This window comes from Bacillus rossius, chromosome 16, assembly GCF_032445375.1.
Source record: "Bacillus rossius redtenbacheri isolate Brsri chromosome 16, Brsri_v3, whole genome shotgun sequence".
NCBI classification, from domain to species: Eukaryota; Metazoa; Arthropoda; class Insecta; order Phasmatodea; family Bacillidae; genus Bacillus; species Bacillus rossius.
In genome coordinates this window covers 47,056,509-47,075,947 of record NC_086343.1, presented here as the reverse complement: position 1 = coordinate 47,075,947, position 19,439 = coordinate 47,056,509, and the positions used below count along the sequence as shown (strand labels likewise).

Here is a 19,439-nt window from a genome sequence, read left to right as displayed (position 1 = left end):
GAAAGTCAATACGGCTGATCCGCCGAGGAGGTCAATGCCACAGCAATGGATGGAGTGTACACATTAAATAGGGAGAGCTGTAGTCCCTAAGAGATTGGTAGGCCTGTTGACAGACCAGCCTGAACAACCATGTGGTCACGAGGAGGAACACATGGTTATCTGAAGGGCAAGCCATTCCTTCTGGCTCACCTACTTCTCAGCTGTTCTTGAGTGACTTACTATCAAAAAAATTGTTATTATTATTATACTATCAGCAATATTACAAAAAATATATGAATAACAGTCTGAAGGCATTGCTCTCTCTCCCATATATATAAAACTGTGTGTTCCTGAGTGTGTTTTTTACGAGTGGATTACAGTTATATTAAATTGCTATTACAACATAGATTCAGTAAGTAACACAAAAGTGTCATGAGAGTAATTTTTTTCTATCTATATAAGGATGAATAGTCAGGTTTTACCATTGTCATTATAAAAAAGTATTACAGAAAATTTTTCACTTTACACTTATTATTCCTCGCTTCAGGTTGAAAGATAAAAATGAATCATCTCTCAGTGCAGGAAAACATAGAAAAAAAGTCATTAATAACTAAAAATTTCCTGTAAAATTATATTGTACAACTTTTTGTGCAAGTAAGGAACCAGAGTAAAATAAAGAGAAACACATACAATTCCATTATTTATTGAAAATAACCTGTTAAAAAATGAAGGGTATGAAATTAGCCCAATTATTGAATCAGTAGATTAATACATGAAATTAATAAATTTCCAAGTATTTATTAACAATTTTCATGGGAAAAAATATATTTTTGTATAACACCTATTCAAGGAAAGTACAATAGTATAAAATGTATTATTTTGTTTTAAGATTCTTATTTCTCATTAACTTTTGAAAAGTTGGGCCTTTATCTGCGCAACATATTCTTCGCAACCAGGACACTGTTTAGTTGAATGGCAAGCACTGATGTCGCGTGTCCAAAGAACTAGCTCATGGCCCCTAGTGCAGATTGTTCGGTGGACGCACAGCATCGTGGCGGCAGCGGTGGAGGGGAGACTAGTGCTTGTCATGTGCTTCAGCGCTAGCCGAAGCCGCCGTAACCGCCGTAGCCGCCATAGCCGCCGTAACCCGGGCGGTATCCCCCACCGTAGCCGCCGCCGTAGCCCGGGCGGTTGCCTCCAAAGCCTCCACCATAGCCGCCGTAGCTGGGGCGGTTGCCCCCGTAGCCACCGTAGCCGCCGTAGCCGCCGTAGCCCGGGCGGTATCCCCCTCCGTAGCCGCCGTAGCCGCCGTAGCCCTGCGGGTAGGCCAGACCGAAGGTGCCCAGCAGTGCAGCCACCACCACCAAGCAGGCCTGAGCAGAGGAGTCAAGCACACTCAACAAACACTCCGTTGGAAACGTCGTGCTATTAGCAGCTATTTAATCCTGCCACGTTGAATTTTTTCATAACATTTAAAACCCTTTTTTTAATCTTTATTGACGTGAAAATTGTCACGTTCCGCCTTATTCTAGTGTGCAAGAACCGGCCAGCCACCGTGCGAGAAAATCTTCTATAATATCAAACAGGTTAATGCGGCGGGCTTTTTAAATAATTGTTCGTTATTATGTTTAAACTAATTATTTAATTTAAATTTGCAAAAACTGTAAATAGTATTTGAAAATAAAAAAAAATGTAATTTTTCATCAATGTTTTCTAATGACGTTACCACGTAAAATTATCGTCTGTAAACCAACTTTACAGACAATCCCCCTTTTTTTTATCGACAAATTACAGGACATAACCAAAGACTGCATTTTTTATCCTTTTTTTAACTATTTATTAAATTTTTGTTAAAGTTTTATTATGGTTTTATTTGTGGACTAGCAACATTGGTGTTAAGAATTGTGGGCTAGTTGTAAAACGTATCTACTTGGGGTATAGTTTATATTTGGTATTATTTGTAACCTAGCTGAACTATGGTTTTATTTGTAGTCGAGTTCTACTATTGCGTTTGTTTCTGGTGGGTTTCATCGACCGTCATGCTTCCCTGGTAGGACGTAACCCGCAGTGCTCGCAGAGCGAGCGTCCTAAAGTCTTTTGGTGTCTATTACATATTAAAAAAAATAAAATTATACAAATTTTAATTGGAAGTGGCTGTGGAAACTTTCGATCGGTAATTTTATATTAATAAATAAAAAATGGAGTTATGTCTATGGACATTCTTCGATTTATTTTACTTCATATGTCTAAATTGTTACAAATGGAAATAAACATCATTTTGTTAATAATAATTAGTAAACAAAATCATGTTAATAATTTCAATTTATATTGGGGTAAATTTATAATAATAATAAGTTAGGTTTATGACAGGGTTAAATTTATAATAGGGCCAGCCCGAAAATTATTACACAAAAGCATTAAGACAAAAATAAAAACGAAACATAATACAATATGTTAACATAAAGAATTTTCACAATGACGCTCTGTTTGTTCATGAAAATTATAAAAAGGTGGAGGTATTTAAAATTCGCATATATTCTCAATTTGCTGACATACTAATTCTCCTGGAAATGGCCTGCTGTTTGTGTCATGGAATTGTGCCAACCATGTGCATTATAGGCACATTGTTTAATTTTATAATAATTGAGTTCTTTTAATTAAAAAAAATAATTAAACTTAAAATTATTGGCCTACGGCCTTTTTCAGCCCAGTGTACGGCCGGGTCAATTCTCTTTGTAGCGTGTTCTTTCCTCTCCACCCCTCCACCAACCCTGCAAAATCAGCTATGAAGCCCGCCGTAGCTGCGTTAAGCAGCCATCTCCTACAATTCCCGGCTCCAGTCAGGCCCGGCGTCTCAAAACCCTACATGATTTTGTGACCAGAAAAGCTGTAGCGAGCACTGGTGTCGCTCTGTGCCGTTGCACTCCGTAACCTTGCATGTACTCAACTTGTTGTCATGTTTTTTTTTTTTTTTTTTGCAAAATGGACATCATGTAGGCTCAATTTTGTGATTTTTGAAAATTATTTCTTTGTTATGTAAGTTTTGTATTTTAACTTAATCATATCTAAATGTAAATTGTGAGATATGTAAAACCGATTTATAATCTAAAGTGAAGTGCTTCAAGATACTCTTTCGATAAAAGACATTAATTTATAAAAAAATTAATTTAAAGGACTTAATAAAAATATGTTTTTGTTTTAAATACTAATATTTAATTACCTTAACCTTTTTCATTTACTTGAGAAGTATTAGTGATAATTTTGTAACTAAACCTGTATTGTTTCATTTTTGCTCACCAAGTTTGACGTCTTGTGTCAATATCTATGGTGTAGCTTCTTAAGGAGATTATCTATTTGCCTCATTCTTCCTAATCGGTCAGCCATCATGTAATCAGCTTTGTTAATATTCTGGTTTTAATCCGCTGGATTATGCGGTGAATTGACTGCCGCCTACCGCCTTTTGGGTAAGTTTTCTTTTTTGATTCCCTAGGAATCATGTTCTTTATTTATTTGTGGCCAATGTCTTAATTTTGGTGATTTTTTTTGTTAATTCTTTTAGCGGTCCTTGTGAGTGGCGTGAGACATCCGGGACATGCTTGAGGTAGCCCACTAAATACGGGACGGGAGTGAGCCTTGTCTCCTCTGCTATTGGCATCAGGATGCAGCCTTCTAAGTAAATAAGGAAAGTTTTTTTTCATCTTTCGGCTTCCAGCATGTTTCGGCATAAAGTTTAATCTACTTTCGGCATCATCGGTTCTATCGCATAGAAAAATAATCAAGTAAAAGGAACTTTCGTCGCTTCATTAAATGTATAAAGTAGGTACTTACATTTTAGTTATTAACCTCAAAAATACATTTTGTTTTGTAATTGCCACTGGTGTAACCAGCCACGTGCTCTTTGTCTATTAAAGTGTTGTAATAGTATGGGGCCTCAAGCTTGCAAGTTTCATTTAATTTATTTGTCAAACGGAATACAAATATCTTTGTAAGTTAAGTATGTGCATGATATTATAAAACTATTAAAATTATTTAAATAAGAATAAATGGCCCGAACCGAAATAAAAAGTTATTATCTCATGTAAAATCAGTTCCTTTCGTAATTTAATTTAATAAATATTTATGGTGTTCTGTTGGTTGTAAGAGCCACATGATGAGCCAGTCGGCTTTTTCTCTCTACTTGTAAACCTCTACACATACAAAGCAGTGCCATTGAGCCTAAGGTCCTGGAGCTTCCCTTTTGTGTCCATTCCACAAGGTTAACCTAACCGACTGAGGTGGATAGGGCAGAACAGCTCCCAACAGACTTCGTGGAAGTACGGCCATCAGCAGTCTTCAAGCCGGAGCAGACACGTAGCTGCGTTCGTTCGCCACTAATTTCCATCGCCCAAGCGGAAATTTCCCCTCTTCTAGCGCCTAGAACCCTGCCTGAGGTGACCCCAGGCGGTCATAAACCCCTTTCCGTCACTGTTCCCGCTGAAGGCTCCCCCCCCCCCCTACACAGGGACGCCATCTTGGAGAGGCCTTTCAGAAAAACTTCTGGGCGCGCCAGAAGTGACAGCTCGCCCCATCTAACGAGAGCTACACCAACAAAACATGTCTCCTTCCCCCGGACCGCCGCCAGAGCGCTGCACTGTCCACCCCCCTTCCCCACCCCCTTTTGCGAGGCAACTCGCAGGAGTCGACCTTGCGCTTGAGGGTTCGAGAGATCGAAGAGTCCCCCTCCACCTGGACCAAAAGGGCAGAGCCCCTCGCTCTTAAATAGGAAGTCCTCTTGAGCGAGTAGGATTCTCTGGGCTGCTTTTCAACGGAGCAGAGGGGCAGGTTTCTCCGCTGATCCGCCCCTCACACGCATTTCGCTGAATTCCGTCATCCACCTGCGGAATGTAGTTACTTACATTAAAGGCACCCTGGCCTTATTACCTTAGTCTTGCATTTATCTTCGGTAGTCTGCCCAGAGCAGTTAGAAAAATTTGTAAATTATTTTGTATTTTATTAAGCTCCAAGAACATGGCTTCCGCGAACGACCCCGTCTTCGCGCGACGTGCACCAACCCGGTACCGAGACGGCTGAGTTCTCCCCGCTTCGGTAAATGTTCACCACTGCCCCTTTTTGAAGGCTAATTCCGCCCCTCCCTTTATCGCCTACAGATCAGGCCTAATATCTTTGATTGGTTTGGTCTGTAGGTGGGTTCAAGAGTACCGCCAAGATTCCACCAACCTGACGGCTCCAGGAGTGCAGGCCAAGCCTCCATTGTTCAGCCCCATCAGCCGGTCATCACCTGGGATACCACCATTCTGGTCTTAACTTCGTCCCGGGCAACTGGGCAGAGAATTACCCACCTTCCGCCGGCTACATGCCCCGAATAAATCAACAAGTGCCAGCTGGGATACAATTTAAATTTAGTTTGTTTTTATGTTTATAAATGTATTTTATATTGTTTTTAAGGAAGGATTTAACTTTAATGTATAACTGGTATAATTCTGTGTAGGGCCCGGGCCAACTTAACTTTTGTTGTTGTTTAAGAAATAATTTTGTTTAATACATTTCAACCAGCAAACTAAAAGAAAAGAAAAGAATTTGAATGATTTAATTGAATAAATCAAAAATAATTCACGCTACCCAAATCTTGACATTTTATTTAAGCACATAACCAAACTATCCTACAGCTGTTTGTAAGCCATTCAGGTGCTGCATGAAATTTCTTGTACACTCTCTCTCTCTTGTGCACCTATGTTATCCTTTTTTGACCAGTTCGTTTCCAGCGCAATTTCATGTAATTCAGATTTCCATTTCAAAGTTTTTCCTAATTTTGATAAGGAACTTAAATAACTTTTACAAGACACGAGGGAGGTGCGTTACAGAATAAAAGGAACTCTGAATCGTCGTGGAGAATTTGGAATTTGAATGTCCGTAGCCTGTGTGTCTGCAGTAGTTATTTCTTATAATGCCAGGAAGACCAATTGGCCGCAATCTCGGCTACGGTTCTTGGACCCTGTCTGCGAACAAGACAAATCTAAATGGATTAGACCTAGTCCGCAGACAACCTTTAAATGGGCATAAGTGCCCGCAAAAAAAAAAGAGACTGAATTGATTAATTTTATTACCAAAAGGTAACTTAAAACGAGATTTGGGAAAACATCCCTTTGGCGAGCCGACTTCATCTTAGTTGAAGTAGTGAAGTCGGATCTAGCTGAGGGCTGGCCGAGAACGATGCAGTCAGTCGTGAGTCGCCCCGAGAAGTTCCTGGTATGGCACCTGTGTCCACATACTGATGCCTTGTGAAGTTTGCGAATAAATATATATTATGGTATATATATACACATTTATATATGGAATTTATTTGTGTTGTGACTCAAGCGCGCCTTTTCAAATTTATCACCTCGTTACACTTATTGTAACAATGGCATTATTGTAGATAACCACAATTGTTGATGCACAATGGTAGTTTGTCTGTAGTGTTATTTTTAGCCTATTTCACATATGGTTTTTGTAAGTCCTAGTTCAACAATAGTGTGATTTAAGTCTCAGCTAAACAATTATCTTAGTTTAGACCTTGTTCAATAAAGGTGTTTTTTTTTTTTACATAGTTCGACTATTTTGTTATTTGTGGTCATTTTTAGCTACAGTGATACTTGACGCCTAGTTCAAATATGTAATTTTTTTGGCTCAATTCAACTATATATTTATTTTTGGCCTTGTCCAATTTTGGCTTTATTGATGGGCTAGATCAACTGTTGTCTATTTGTAAAATAATTAAACTTTGTTAATATTTGTGGCCTAGTTAAACTTTATTTTTTTGTAGTTTAGTTAATTTATGGCTTAATTGTAATCTATTTTTGGTATTGTGTTATTTGTAGTCTAGTGTAACTATAGTAATATTTGTTGCATAGTTAAAAATGCCTTATTTGTAGCCTAGTTCAACTATTTGTTATTTGTGGCCTAGTTTAGCCATGTTATTATTCGTGGTATAAATTTCAACTATGGTGTTATTTGTGGTCTAGTTTAACTGTGGCATTGATTGTGGTCTAGGTAAATTATGGCATTATGAGGCTTTATTGAACTATTTTATTATATGTGTTCTAGTGAAATGTTATTCATGGCTTGGTTAAAATAATGGGTGATTTCTGGTCTAGGAAAAATATATTGTTTTATTTTTGTAGTTTATTTCAGCTATATTATATTTATGATTAATTCAACAATGGTATTTTGTTGTCTAGTTTAGCTATGGTGTTATTTTTAGCATAGTTAAAAATGTGTCATTTTATTGCCTCTTTATACTATTTTATTATTTGTGGTCTAGTTCAGCTAAAGTATTATTCGTGGTATGTATTTCAATAGAGTTATTTTTTTTTCGGCTAAGACATGAATTATGGCCGTGGTTAACCATGGTGATATTTGTGTCTTTGTTCAACTATTTTGTTATTTGTAGTTTAGGTCAACTATAGTATTATTTCAGGCTTAGTTCAACAATAATATAATTTGTGGCCTTGTTCAACTAAAGTGTTGTTTGTGGCCTAGTTAAAAATGTCATGAATGTTGGCCTAGTTCAATCATTTTGATATTTGCGGCCCATTTAGTCTATGGTGTTATTTGTGTTGGTTGAAGGGCCTTAATCAAATAATCAAATAATTAAAATAATTTAGCATGGTGATCTTAATTTCTGAACTGTATTTTCAGCAACAGTGGCACAGATGGGAGTTCTCGGTGTGATACATGACAGAGATAAATTAGGATTCTTTACATAATGTTTATTTTTAAAAAACTTTTTATATTAACTTTTTCTTTTTTGTAAACGAAATATTCTTAAAAATTTAGTTTCTTCAGATTTTTTTTGTTTTAATTAAATAAGTTGTTTTCCTGCATGGATCTAAAATCACTGATTATTTTCAGTAATATAATCTTAGAAGTTTGATAATAGTATGCGAGTCATTTTCTTCGTGTGACGACTGTCAATTATGAAGTTGAACAAATCAAAATAATTATGTTATACCTGCCTTATTTTTCAGACATAAAAATAGGAAGAAACAGCACAACCTTGAAATCCTGAACCATTTTTTCTCATGGCATGCTAGCATACTGCGAACCTTCCGGTTAAATGTCAAAGTTAAACCTATCAAGCTGAGGATAAATGTCTTTAAGGGCACCGCCTACCCGGGCACACACATGATGCGCAGAGCTTCAGGAAAAACAACGCGTTTGGTAAACTACTCAAGGTGTCCGAGTGGGGTCTGCTTACGAAAAGCATTTAAGAATTCGCTGAGTTCTGAAAAGTACTTTTGATTTCGGATTAAATTTTTAAAATGTTTTTTTATAACAGTTAAAATAGATAAAACGCATGTTTTCAGGGTCATTTTTAGGCGTAAAACAACCAGTACATATTCTTGAAAGCTCTTAAGGGACTTGTATTACAACTTTATCTTTATATCTCGGCTATATAATGTTACGGTCACCGCTCAGAGCTCACAGTTATCCTGTGATGACGAGAAGACTGCGCGCCAGTCCAGAGGAGACACCGCGCTAGAAGCACCAGCCAGTCCCGCCTCGCTGACACACACACGCCCCTGACGAGGCGGGCCCCTTCAGGAAAAACACTAACTTGGTGAGTTCTTAGGTAATGGGGCTCCGGCGCCTAGTTCCTGGCTGAGGATTGAGGATGGGTTCAACGACCGACCATCATGATTTCATGGCGGCCATCTTGGATGACCTTTACCTTGATACCTTAGCCCTTAGACTTTGTCAGCACTGCTAGCGCCTTCCCCGATCTCCCACATCACACTGGGAGCCAGTGAACCCGTGGTCCGGTGGAGGACTATCCAACCTCTGCTCGCTGTCCAGGCTAGTAACCAGAGTTATACCGCCACTCACTGTATCCACTCATCAGAGATCTACAGAACCCGTAGAGCCTGCTCCAAGCGATCGGAGCACCACTACCAAGTACGAGTCCTACCCAATCAGATCCAAGGCCTAGAGGAAACCTCAACGGGGATACTTTCACTTCTCAGCGATCCTTCCCGTACTACGACAAACACCGGTGTCCATACTGGGCACAGACTGTTCGCCGACAGCTAGCCGACCTGCCGTGTGTCAGAGCCACTCGTGACCTCGGATGGACCTGCGACCCGCCGTATCTCGGCCCGGCGGACTCACAGCGGAGTGTACCCGGACTCCTCCGACGGCGACCTTGAGAGTCGCGGCCAGAACTAACCACCCGGGCCTCGGAGTTGCCTCGGTACAGACGGTTCACAGCCCTTTAGACCCAGGTGCACCCATTCCCGCCAGCGGCGTTCTCAGTCCTTACCACTACCATGGGCCAACGGGAGACGCCTTTGGAACCAGACACTGAGGCTCGGCACTCGAACACCGCTGAAAGGTTTCAATCGCGTCTGCTGTTGCCCGCACTTTCAACCAGTTCACCATTTCTGGTCCCGTACATGCAATCGAGGATGGATTGCGGCAGGGTTAAGCCCGGCATTGTCCTCTTCAGTTAGGGCGATGCTACGACCAGAGATTGAGGCTACCCATCCCAACATGGTCACCACTATTCGCCCCCAACAGCAGTGCCCATGTGGAGGCAGAGGATTGCCACTTGGTTGCGGAGAGGCTATGTGTTGGATCATGTCTCGGATACTAGAGCCGGCAACAACTCCGACACCTCAGGCGACAATCACCTTCCCCGCAGGGCCAGGCCCGCTCCCGCCTCATGTACCCGTGAGAATGTGGTTTTTCTTAAGACCATAAGTTGTCCCGTTTACGTATTAATATTTTGACGTGACAACTTCTAATAAATCGATGAACGCCGGCTGCACGCACGAAAAAAGTGTCCCGTTACGCTCATTGTCCCGTTACGCTTTGTCCCGTTACGCTCATTGTACGCTTGCGCCGTATCTATCTCTCTTCCACTCGATTGGAACAACCATCGATTTCACTTTTTCGAGGCACATTAAACTTGAAACACTCCCATTCGTTTCCTACTTTTCCTATCATCGTTTTATCCTTAACAGAATAACACAGATTGAAATAAGTTAAATAGCAAACATGTATAGAAGTTATAGTTAAAATAATCTGTTCGTTAAAAAAATAAACATATTTGAATTGATGAGTGCAAATAAATGTAAATCTATCAATTAAATTATAGATTTCATTTCACTCCTTCTTTGTATCCATACAAAATAGTGATAATTCAATAAAAATTATTCAATTTTATTCATAAAATTATGCAATCATTTCATCAATGTTTTGTTATGACGTTGTCACGTTAAACTATCGTCCGTAAACCGACTTTACAGAGAACCCATTTTTAACATGAAAAATTAACATTAGTTTTAGTGCCACACATAAAACAGATTTTTGCTGTCAGTTTACGTGTAGAAAGAAATTAAATGAACCAGGAGTGTGATCACGAATGTTCGATGCCTGATGTTTTGTTTTATTTGAGGTATGTTACGAGTTCCGGATCGATGTGAGAGCTAATTTATGTACTTTCAAGGCATCGAAGAACAATACTGTTCAACTGCTGATGTGTTGGAGAGTAATATTCTTTCTTTGAACGTGGTGAAAAACGTTATGTATAAGTGACCTGAATTTTAGTAGGTAAAACAGTTCAGTACAACTGCTTCACACAACTCAAAAAATTGATTCAGGAATCGATTAATCGATTAAATATTTCGATTTTTTCTAACAGAAGCATCTTTTCCGTGACTAAAAAAATTATTAAAAGAGTATTTTTAATACTTCTTGTACCGTAACACACCCTTAAGCGTTTCTTATTTATATAACCTAAACTAACCACTTATCAGAAGGAAAACTAGTGCTTAACTGCTTGAAATATTGCAATGCCAGAATCATCAAATAATGGTAGAGAAACGTAAAACACTATTGTTTAGTTTTTTTTTATTTTTCATGTTAAGACGCATTGAGGATTTAATTTTAGATCCAACAAAGTTCATGAACACTATTAAATGGCAATTTAATACCTTAACGTTCATTGCACATGCGCATTTCGTCTAATTAATTTAAACTTAAATATACGCCGTGGCATGTTGTTTATTTTGAAACGAATGAAAAATATCTACTTAAATACATTTTGAAAAATTATGACCTTATTTACTTTTAATGTTGAACTAATAGCTACAACGCAAACAACCAAAAACACGCCCTACCTATTATTTTCAATACTTAAACCTATGAACACATTCTCTCAATTTTGTTTCCTTCAATTTGGCATCAATGTTTTAACTGTGAAACCCGTTTTAACCCAAATATAACAATTTTTTCTTTGCTCTCTTTAATAATTCTTCTTTTTGATGTTAAATTTATGCTTTATTTGAAAATTTCAATGAAGTTCTACTTCTATCGCGCGTACGTATGTAAGCACACCCTTTAAGTTAGATTTCAAATAAGAAAAACTAACTACTATTGGAACCTTTAGGACGTTGATGTGACTTCTGGAAATATTTTTTTCATTTTTTTTTTCATCAACTATGAAATGGCTGTGTGTTGGTATGTGTGTAATATAGACACACACACACAGACACACACACACACACACATATATATATATATATATATATATATATAAACACGATCACAACCTTTATTATGGACAAATAACACCCAAGCTAACAACAAAATCGCAGTGAAAAATCTCAGATGAGTTTGTTAATGGGCCAAATCCGTCCCAACATGGAGGATTGTGGAATAATTTTTTAAAAACAGAAATATCAATACAACTCTTTTAAGGTTACAATTATTGCATTCGTGTGGAATTATTATATTTTGATATAGTAATACCAAAACTTGTCATCAAAATAAATATTTGATACGACCAACTATAACTGCAAGGTGTGTAAATAACCTGATACTCTTATTTTAGGTAAACTATTAAATCCGTTACATTTTATTGTATAAATCCTAAACATTATAAAAAAAATTCTTGAGGATTTTTTTTATACGATGAACAATAAATTTAGGGGTTGATATAACAGAAGTTGAAATATAAAATTCTAATCTTTGTTACTTTGTACAAAATAAAATCTCCTGTAAATCCTCCCAATATATTATTCAGCCGTGGTACAAAACAATTTTTTATAAAATACCTAACACTACAAAGGATGAAATATTCTGTTTTAAGGTCAAAAAAATTAATAACTCTCTTAGTACGTATAGTACCTATAAAATTATAAGTGATTCAATGCTGGATGCCTTGAGTTAAAACATTCTAAACATTTTCGCGTTATGGAATGTGATAAAATGTTTAATCGATTATTTCGGAATATTGGACAACATAATTAATGTTAAGTTCTTTAAATTCTCAAAATTCTAAGTATTCCATTTTTAGTATAAATGCACAGCATATATGTTTGTATATATGTATGCTGTTCTACACTTTATAGATGGATTGTATGTCCGTTTCGTATCAAAACATTCTAATACTAACAGTTATACTTTGCGTGATTTTATACTATAAACTCGTATTTTTGCGCGATAATTTGAGTTATAATAGATTATTATTATAATAAGTGAAGTATACCATCCGATCATTCTCAACACAATTGTTAATTAATTTCTCGAATAGAATTATTTTATTAGAAAAAAATTTCAGGCCTGTCTATATTTATTCTTTTATGTGTTAGTATTTTACTACATTTATATTTTATTTTTAGAGAACTGGTTTTATTCCTGCTTTAAATAAATAAAGTAATCTGCAAAGTCATGGAAACTTTTAATTAGTATAAAAATTTGTTTTTCGTCAACTGCCATATCTCGTTATCCGTTTCTGCCGCTGCGACTAAAACGTGCACAGATTTTTTGTCTGAATATTCATTCAAACTATTTTCTTACAATCAACAATGCAGGTCTCTCAAGAATGCACTAAGTACATTTATGAAGGTCGAGCATGTAAACAATTTGTTCTAGAAGACTTCACCGTGTGGAAACTGGCCAACAGCATACGGCGACACCGGCCTAATATATGTTCCAGAACAACAAATTATTACTAATTTTTAAATTATGAATACAATAAAGTTATCACATTTGACTGATTATTTAAATAGGTTACGCTTTAAATCGAAATAAAAAATTAATCCAATTAGGAACACGAGATGTTACAACAACAAACATCTTGAAAGTGTGATACATTTCGAAATGCTATAATACTTTTTTTTGTTAAAGTATTAAAACTATTTGTATGCTAACAGCTGAGTAGTTTTAGGATGAAATAGTAACCAGCAGACAGAATATATTATATAATATAATTACATTCAGGCAAAAATATTGCGAATGAGTATAGGAATTATTTAATTTTTGACTAAAAATACTTACATATTCTTTATTTTATATTATAACTGTGAAGGGTTTAGAAAACTTTACAATGCCGTTTTGATCAATTTAAATAATCAAACGAACATAATTTATTTCGTTCAAAATAGCATGAATGTAATAAACTGAAAATTATTTTCAATCGGACAATAGTTAAATAATAAAATTTCCTCTCCTTAAGATGGAAATATCTTAAATATTTTAGTGTCCTTTCTTAAATAAATTTTGTAGGTAGAGTATTGGAAAAATTAATATCAAAGAGCATACAGAGTTCTTGGACAGACTTTCAGAAACTGGTACCAATCTAGCAACATGCATTATTTCTATAGTGAGAGGCTGAAAAAAAAGGGTTGTGTGAGTGACACAAATTTACGTGCAATTAATTTCAAGTAAAATAAACATCCTAAAATAAAACAATTCCTTGTCGTTCCCGTGTTAGAAACTAAAAGAGGAACAGAGGCAACAGAGAAACAGAGGCAACAGCGGAACAGAGGAAATAGAGGAACAGAGGCAACAGAGAAACCACAGCAACAAGAGAAAAGAGTAACAGAGGAACAGAGGCCACAGAGGAACAGAGGCAACCAGGCATCAGTGTAACAGAGGAAATAGAGGAACAGAGGCAACAGAGAAACCACAGCAACAAGAGAAAAGAGTAACAGAGAAACAGAGGCCACAGAGGAACAGAGGCAACCAGGCATCAGTGTAACAGAGGAAATAGAGGAACAGAGGCAACAGAGAAACCACAGCAACAAGAGAAAAGAGTAACAGAGGAACAGAGGCCACAGAGGAACGGGGGCAACAGTGGAACAGGGGAACAGAGGCAACAGAAGAACAGAGGCAACAGAGGAAGAGAGACTACAAAGGCAACAGAGGAACAGAGGCAACAGAGAAACAGAGGCAACAGCGGAACAGAGGAAATAGAGGAACAGAGGCAACAGAGAAACCACAGCAACAAGAGAAAAGAGTAACAGAGGAACAGAGGCCACAGAGGAACAGAGGCAACCAGGCAACAGTGTAACAGAGGAAATAGAGGAACAGAGGCAACAGAGAAACCACAGCAACAAGAGAAAAGAGAAACAGAAGAACAGAGCCCACAGAGGAACGGGGGCAACAGTGGAACAGGGGAACAGAGGCAACAGAAGAACAGAGGCAACAGAGTAACAGAGGCAACAGAGGCAACAGAGGCAAGAGGATCAGAGGCAACAGAGAAACAGGGGTAACAAAGGAAGAAAGGCAACAGAGGAACAGAGGCAGCAGAGGCACCAGAGGCAAGAGCAACAGGGGAACAGAGGCAACAGAAGAACAGAGGCAACAGAGGAACAGAGGCAACAGAGGCACCAGAGGCAACAGAGGAACACTGCTGGGCCGCGGAGAGAGGCGCAACTGGCGACTGGCGACTCACCAGACTCCTGGACCACATGGCGTCGGCCGGCGCAGGTCAGCAGATCCTGGCTCCTGGCGTCTGCCGCCTCTTATATAGCCGCGTCCTGCGGTCCTGGTGACGTCACGCTGCTACTGCGAGAACACGAGCGACCTTGACATCGCTCACAGCACGAGGTCAGAGCCCGGGTTCGCTTGTGGTTTCACCCAAGTGTTCCGTGTTTCAGCTCCACAACAACCATCATTTTATTTACATTGCTAATTTGGCTAAATTGGTTTAGCTTGTGTTCCATTAGTAGCTGGCTTTATGATTAAAAGTGAATTTATTTATTTTTATTACAATATAATACTTTTGTCTGAAGGACGGATGTGTATTTGGGATGAAGTCAGATTTAATTATGACTCAATGAGAAAAAAAAATAGATAAAAATAAATTCTACATAGAGCTCAGGAAATAAGCCTGAAAATCAACAAACTGTGTGAAAAGTAGAAAAATTTATGGCTGAATTTTTTAAATATTTTTTTCTATTAGCTTTATTACAACATGGGTATGTTCATACAAGTTTCAAGTAGTCAGTATTCACAGACGAATCTAAACTTACATTTGCTCGGGGCAGAGATTTTGGAAACAGGCCCCACAAACACCCCCCCCCCCCCCCACCATGAAACCCCATCGTTGTTATCAACAGCAAATAAGCGCACCCAGCATAATTTGTTTTGCAGCCGTGTACATTATATGATCAATTTTATAAATTAAAATTTTTAATTCCCGTTTTTTTCCCAGTGTTTAAATGAATTTTTTTTTTTGTTTTACGTACTGTGTCTACCCCCTTCAGTCGATCCACTGAAATGTTGGTACATCATAAACATCACTTTCAAAGTATCATGTATCACTGATATGCAAATTATCCACTTTAGTGGACGAATATACTGAACCGTTAAATAAATAATATAAGTAATGTTCAAAGTTAAATTACAGCATAATATATATATATATATATTAAAAAAATTAAAAAAGTTAATTTTTTTAGTTAAGACTTTGAAAAGTTAATTGACAGAGTGGAGGAACTCAACTTACATTTACAGTTGTATTACCTAAATCCTATTCATAATTAAGGTTCAATAGAAAGTTATAAATATGTATATATAAAATTACCTACTTAGGTCATATTTACCGTACAGTTTTCAGACACTAAGTTGATATCGTTTGTATGTATGTATGTATTTATATAAATCTATACTAATATTATAAAGCTGAAGAGTTTGTTTGTTTGTTTAAACGCGCTATTCTCAGGAACCACTGGTCAGATTTGAAAAATTCTTTCAGTGTTGGATAGTACATTTATCGAGGATGGCTGTATGCTATATTATATTATCAATAACATTACGGATTCTGACTAAAAGTCCAATTTAGAATCATATGCGTTGGACGGGGTTAGATACAACATGCAGTACACGTACGAAGTGTGTGTTCACAATGCCGCAGGCGCTAGAAGTTTATTTCCTTTTGCCTATTAACATTGTTGCCAAGCACTGGATGCCTTATCATTCTTAATTTTCCCATACAAGTAAAAAAACACCCGTGTGATATTAACAACGAAGCAATCAGTACCCTCATATAGAATACATAGAGATAGTGTGAGGTATATTTATAGATATACAGAGATAAAAGAGATAAATACAGATAGAGAGATACATAGATATATAGGACTATATATGTAGATAGAGATAAATGTATATTTAGAGACATGGATAGATTATTTGTAAATGTATAACTACTTCAAACATATAACAAAACAAAACTGAATGAAGCATTGCAATGCATGCCGAGCATTAGCTAGATAATGGAATCTTTTCAATATTAGTAATCCCTTATTTTTCAGTTTTTTTTTCTATATTGCTTTATAGAGTCTAGATTACATACAGACCAGGTAAATAACTATAAACTGGCAGAACAACGTTTGTCGGGATCTCAAAGTGAAATAAATTATTTTGCACACTTGACATTCAAATTAAGAAGACAATTACTAACTACATCTGATCTCTAAACAGTTCCCCTTCACCCTGTGTTAAGCCCGGGCAACGCTGGGTACTGCCGCTAGTATATATATATATATATATATATATATATATATATATATATATATATAAAATTCTTATTTTTCACACTTCTGTAGAACACAACAATTTGTCGGCCGATACGCAGCACTACCAGACGTGTCCAAGGCAGACTCAGACCCGTCTCTCTGTACTGAATGTGTGAAGTCACATGGCTCAGACTCTTGTCTCTGTACTGAATGTGTGAAGTCACGTGGCTCAGACACGTCTCTCTGTACTGAATGTGTGAAGTCACATGGCTAAGACTCTTGTCTCTGTACTGAATGTGTGAAGTCACGTGGCTCAGACCCGTCTCTCTGTACTGAATGTGTGAAGTCACATGGCTCAGACTCTTGTCTCTGTACTGAATGTGTGAAGTCACGTGGCTCAGACACGTCTCTCTGTACTGAATGTGTGAAGTCACATGGCTAAGACTCTTGTCTCTGTACTGAATGTGTGAAGTCACGTGGCTCAGACCCGTCTCTCTGTACTGAATGTGTGAAGTCACATGGCTCAGACTCTTGTCTCTGTACTGAATGTGTGAAGTCACGTGGCTCAGACCCGTCTCTCTGTACTGAATGTGTGAAGTTACATGGCTCAGACTCTTGTCTCTGTACTGAATGTGTGAAGTCACGTGGCTCAGACCCGTCTCTCTGTACTGAATGTGTGAAGTTACATGGTTTAGACTCTTGTCTTTGTACTGCATGTGTGAAGTTACGTGGCTCAGACCCATCTCTCTGTACTGAATGTGTGAAGTCACATGGCTCAGACTCTTGTCTCTGTACTGAATGTGTGAAGTCACGTGGCTCAGACCCGTCTCTCTGTACTGAATGTGAGAAGTCACATGGCTCAGACTCTTGTCTCTGTACTGAATGTGTGAATCACATGGCTCAGACCCGTCTCTCTGTACTGAATGTGTGAAGTCACATGGCTCAGACTCTTGTATCTGTACTGAATGTGTGAAGTCACGTGGCTCAGACCCGTCTCTCTGTACTGAATGTGTGAAGTCACGTGGCTCAGACCCGTCTCTCTGTACTGAATGTGTGAAGTCACATGGCTCAGACTCTTGTCTCTGTACTGAATGTGTGAAGTCACGTGACTCAGACCCGTCTCTCTGTACTGAATGTGGGAAGTCACATGGCTCAGACCCGTTTCTCTGTAATGAATGTGTGAAGTCACATGGCTCAGACACGTCTGTCTCTGTACTGAATGTGTGAAGTCACATGGCTCAGACTCTTGTATCTGTACTAAATGTGTGAAGTCACATAGCTCAGACCCATCTCTCTGTACTGAATGTGTGAAGTTACGTGGCTCAGACCCATCTCTATAAACTGAATGTGTGAAGTCACGTGGCTCAGACCCGTCTCTCTGTACTGAATGTGTAAAGTCACATGGCTCAGACTCTTGTCTCTGTACTGAATGTGGGAAGTCACGTGGCTCAGACCCGTCTCTCTGTACTGAATGTGTGAAGTGACATGGCTCAGACTCTTGTCTCTGTACTGAATGTGTGAAGTCACGTGGCTCAGACCCGTCTCTCTGTACTGAATGTGTGAAGTCACATGGCTCAGACTCTTGTCTCTGTACTGAATGTGTGAAGTCACATGGCTCAGACTCTTGTCTTTGTACTAAATGTGTGAAGTCACATGGCTCAGACTCTTGTCTCTGTACTGAATGTGTGAATCACGTGGCTCAGACCCGTCTCTCTGTACTGAATGTGTGAAGTCACGTGGCTCAGACCCGTCTCTCTGTACTGAATGTGTGAAGTCACGTGGCTCAGACCCGTCTCTCTGTACTGAATGTGTGAAGTCACATGGCTCAGACTCTTGTCTCTGTACTGAATGTGTGAAGTCACGTGGCTCAGACCCGTCTCTCTGTACTGAATGTGGGAAGTCACATGGCTCAGACCCGTTTCTCTGTACTGAATGTGTGAAGTCACATGGCTCAGACACGTCTGTCTCTGTACTGAATGTGTGAAGTCACATGGCTCAGACTCTTGTCTCTGTAAAGAATGTGTGAAGTCACATGGCTCAGACCCATCTCTCTGTACTGAATGTGTAAAGTCACGTGGCTCAGACCCATCTCTATGAACTGAATGTGTAAAGTCACGAGGCTCAGACCCGTCTCTCTGTACTGAATGTGTGAAGTCACATGGCTCAGACTCTTGTCTCTGTACTGAATGTGGGAAGTCACATGGCTCAGACACGTCTCTCTGTACTGAATGTGTGAAGTCACATGGCTCAGACTCTTGTCTCTGTACTGGATGTGTGAAGTCACGTGGCTCAGACCCGTCTCTCTGTACTGAATGTGTGAAGTCACAAAGTTTAGACTCTTGTCTCTGTACTGAATGTGTGAAGTCACGTGGCTCAGACCCGTCTCTCTGTACTGAATGTGTGAAGTCACATGGCTTAGACTCTTGTCTCTGTACTGAATGTGTAAAGTCACGTGGCTCAGACCCGTCTCTCTGTACTGAATGTGTGAAGTCACGTGGCTCAGACCCGTCTCTCTGTACTGAATGTGTGAAGTCACATGGCTCAGACTCTTGTCTCTGTACTGAATGTGTGAAGTCACATGGCTCAGACTCTTGTCTCTGTACTTAATGTGTGAAGTCACATGGCTCAGACTCTTGTATCTGTACTGAATGTGTGAAGTCACATAGCTCAGACCCA

The 19,439-nt window shown here is 38.6% G+C and overlaps 1 protein-coding gene across 1 annotated transcript; it reads right to left on the bottom strand.

Annotated features, from left to right (window-relative positions):
* Positions 1 to 666: 666 nt before the first annotated feature.
* Positions 667 to 14,746, bottom strand: LOC134540078 (glycine-rich protein 3-like). The gene is made up of 2 exons (XM_063382540.1): positions 14,699 to 14,746; positions 667 to 1,352 (listed from the first exon to the last, which is right to left on the bottom strand). Exons 1-2 carry the CDS (start codon positions 14,714 to 14,716, stop codon positions 1,080 to 1,082), a joined length of 291 nt encoding a protein of 96 aa, XP_063238610.1. The 5' UTR covers positions 14,717 to 14,746; the 3' UTR covers positions 667 to 1,079.
* Positions 14,747 to 19,439: the final 4,693 nt, after the last annotated feature.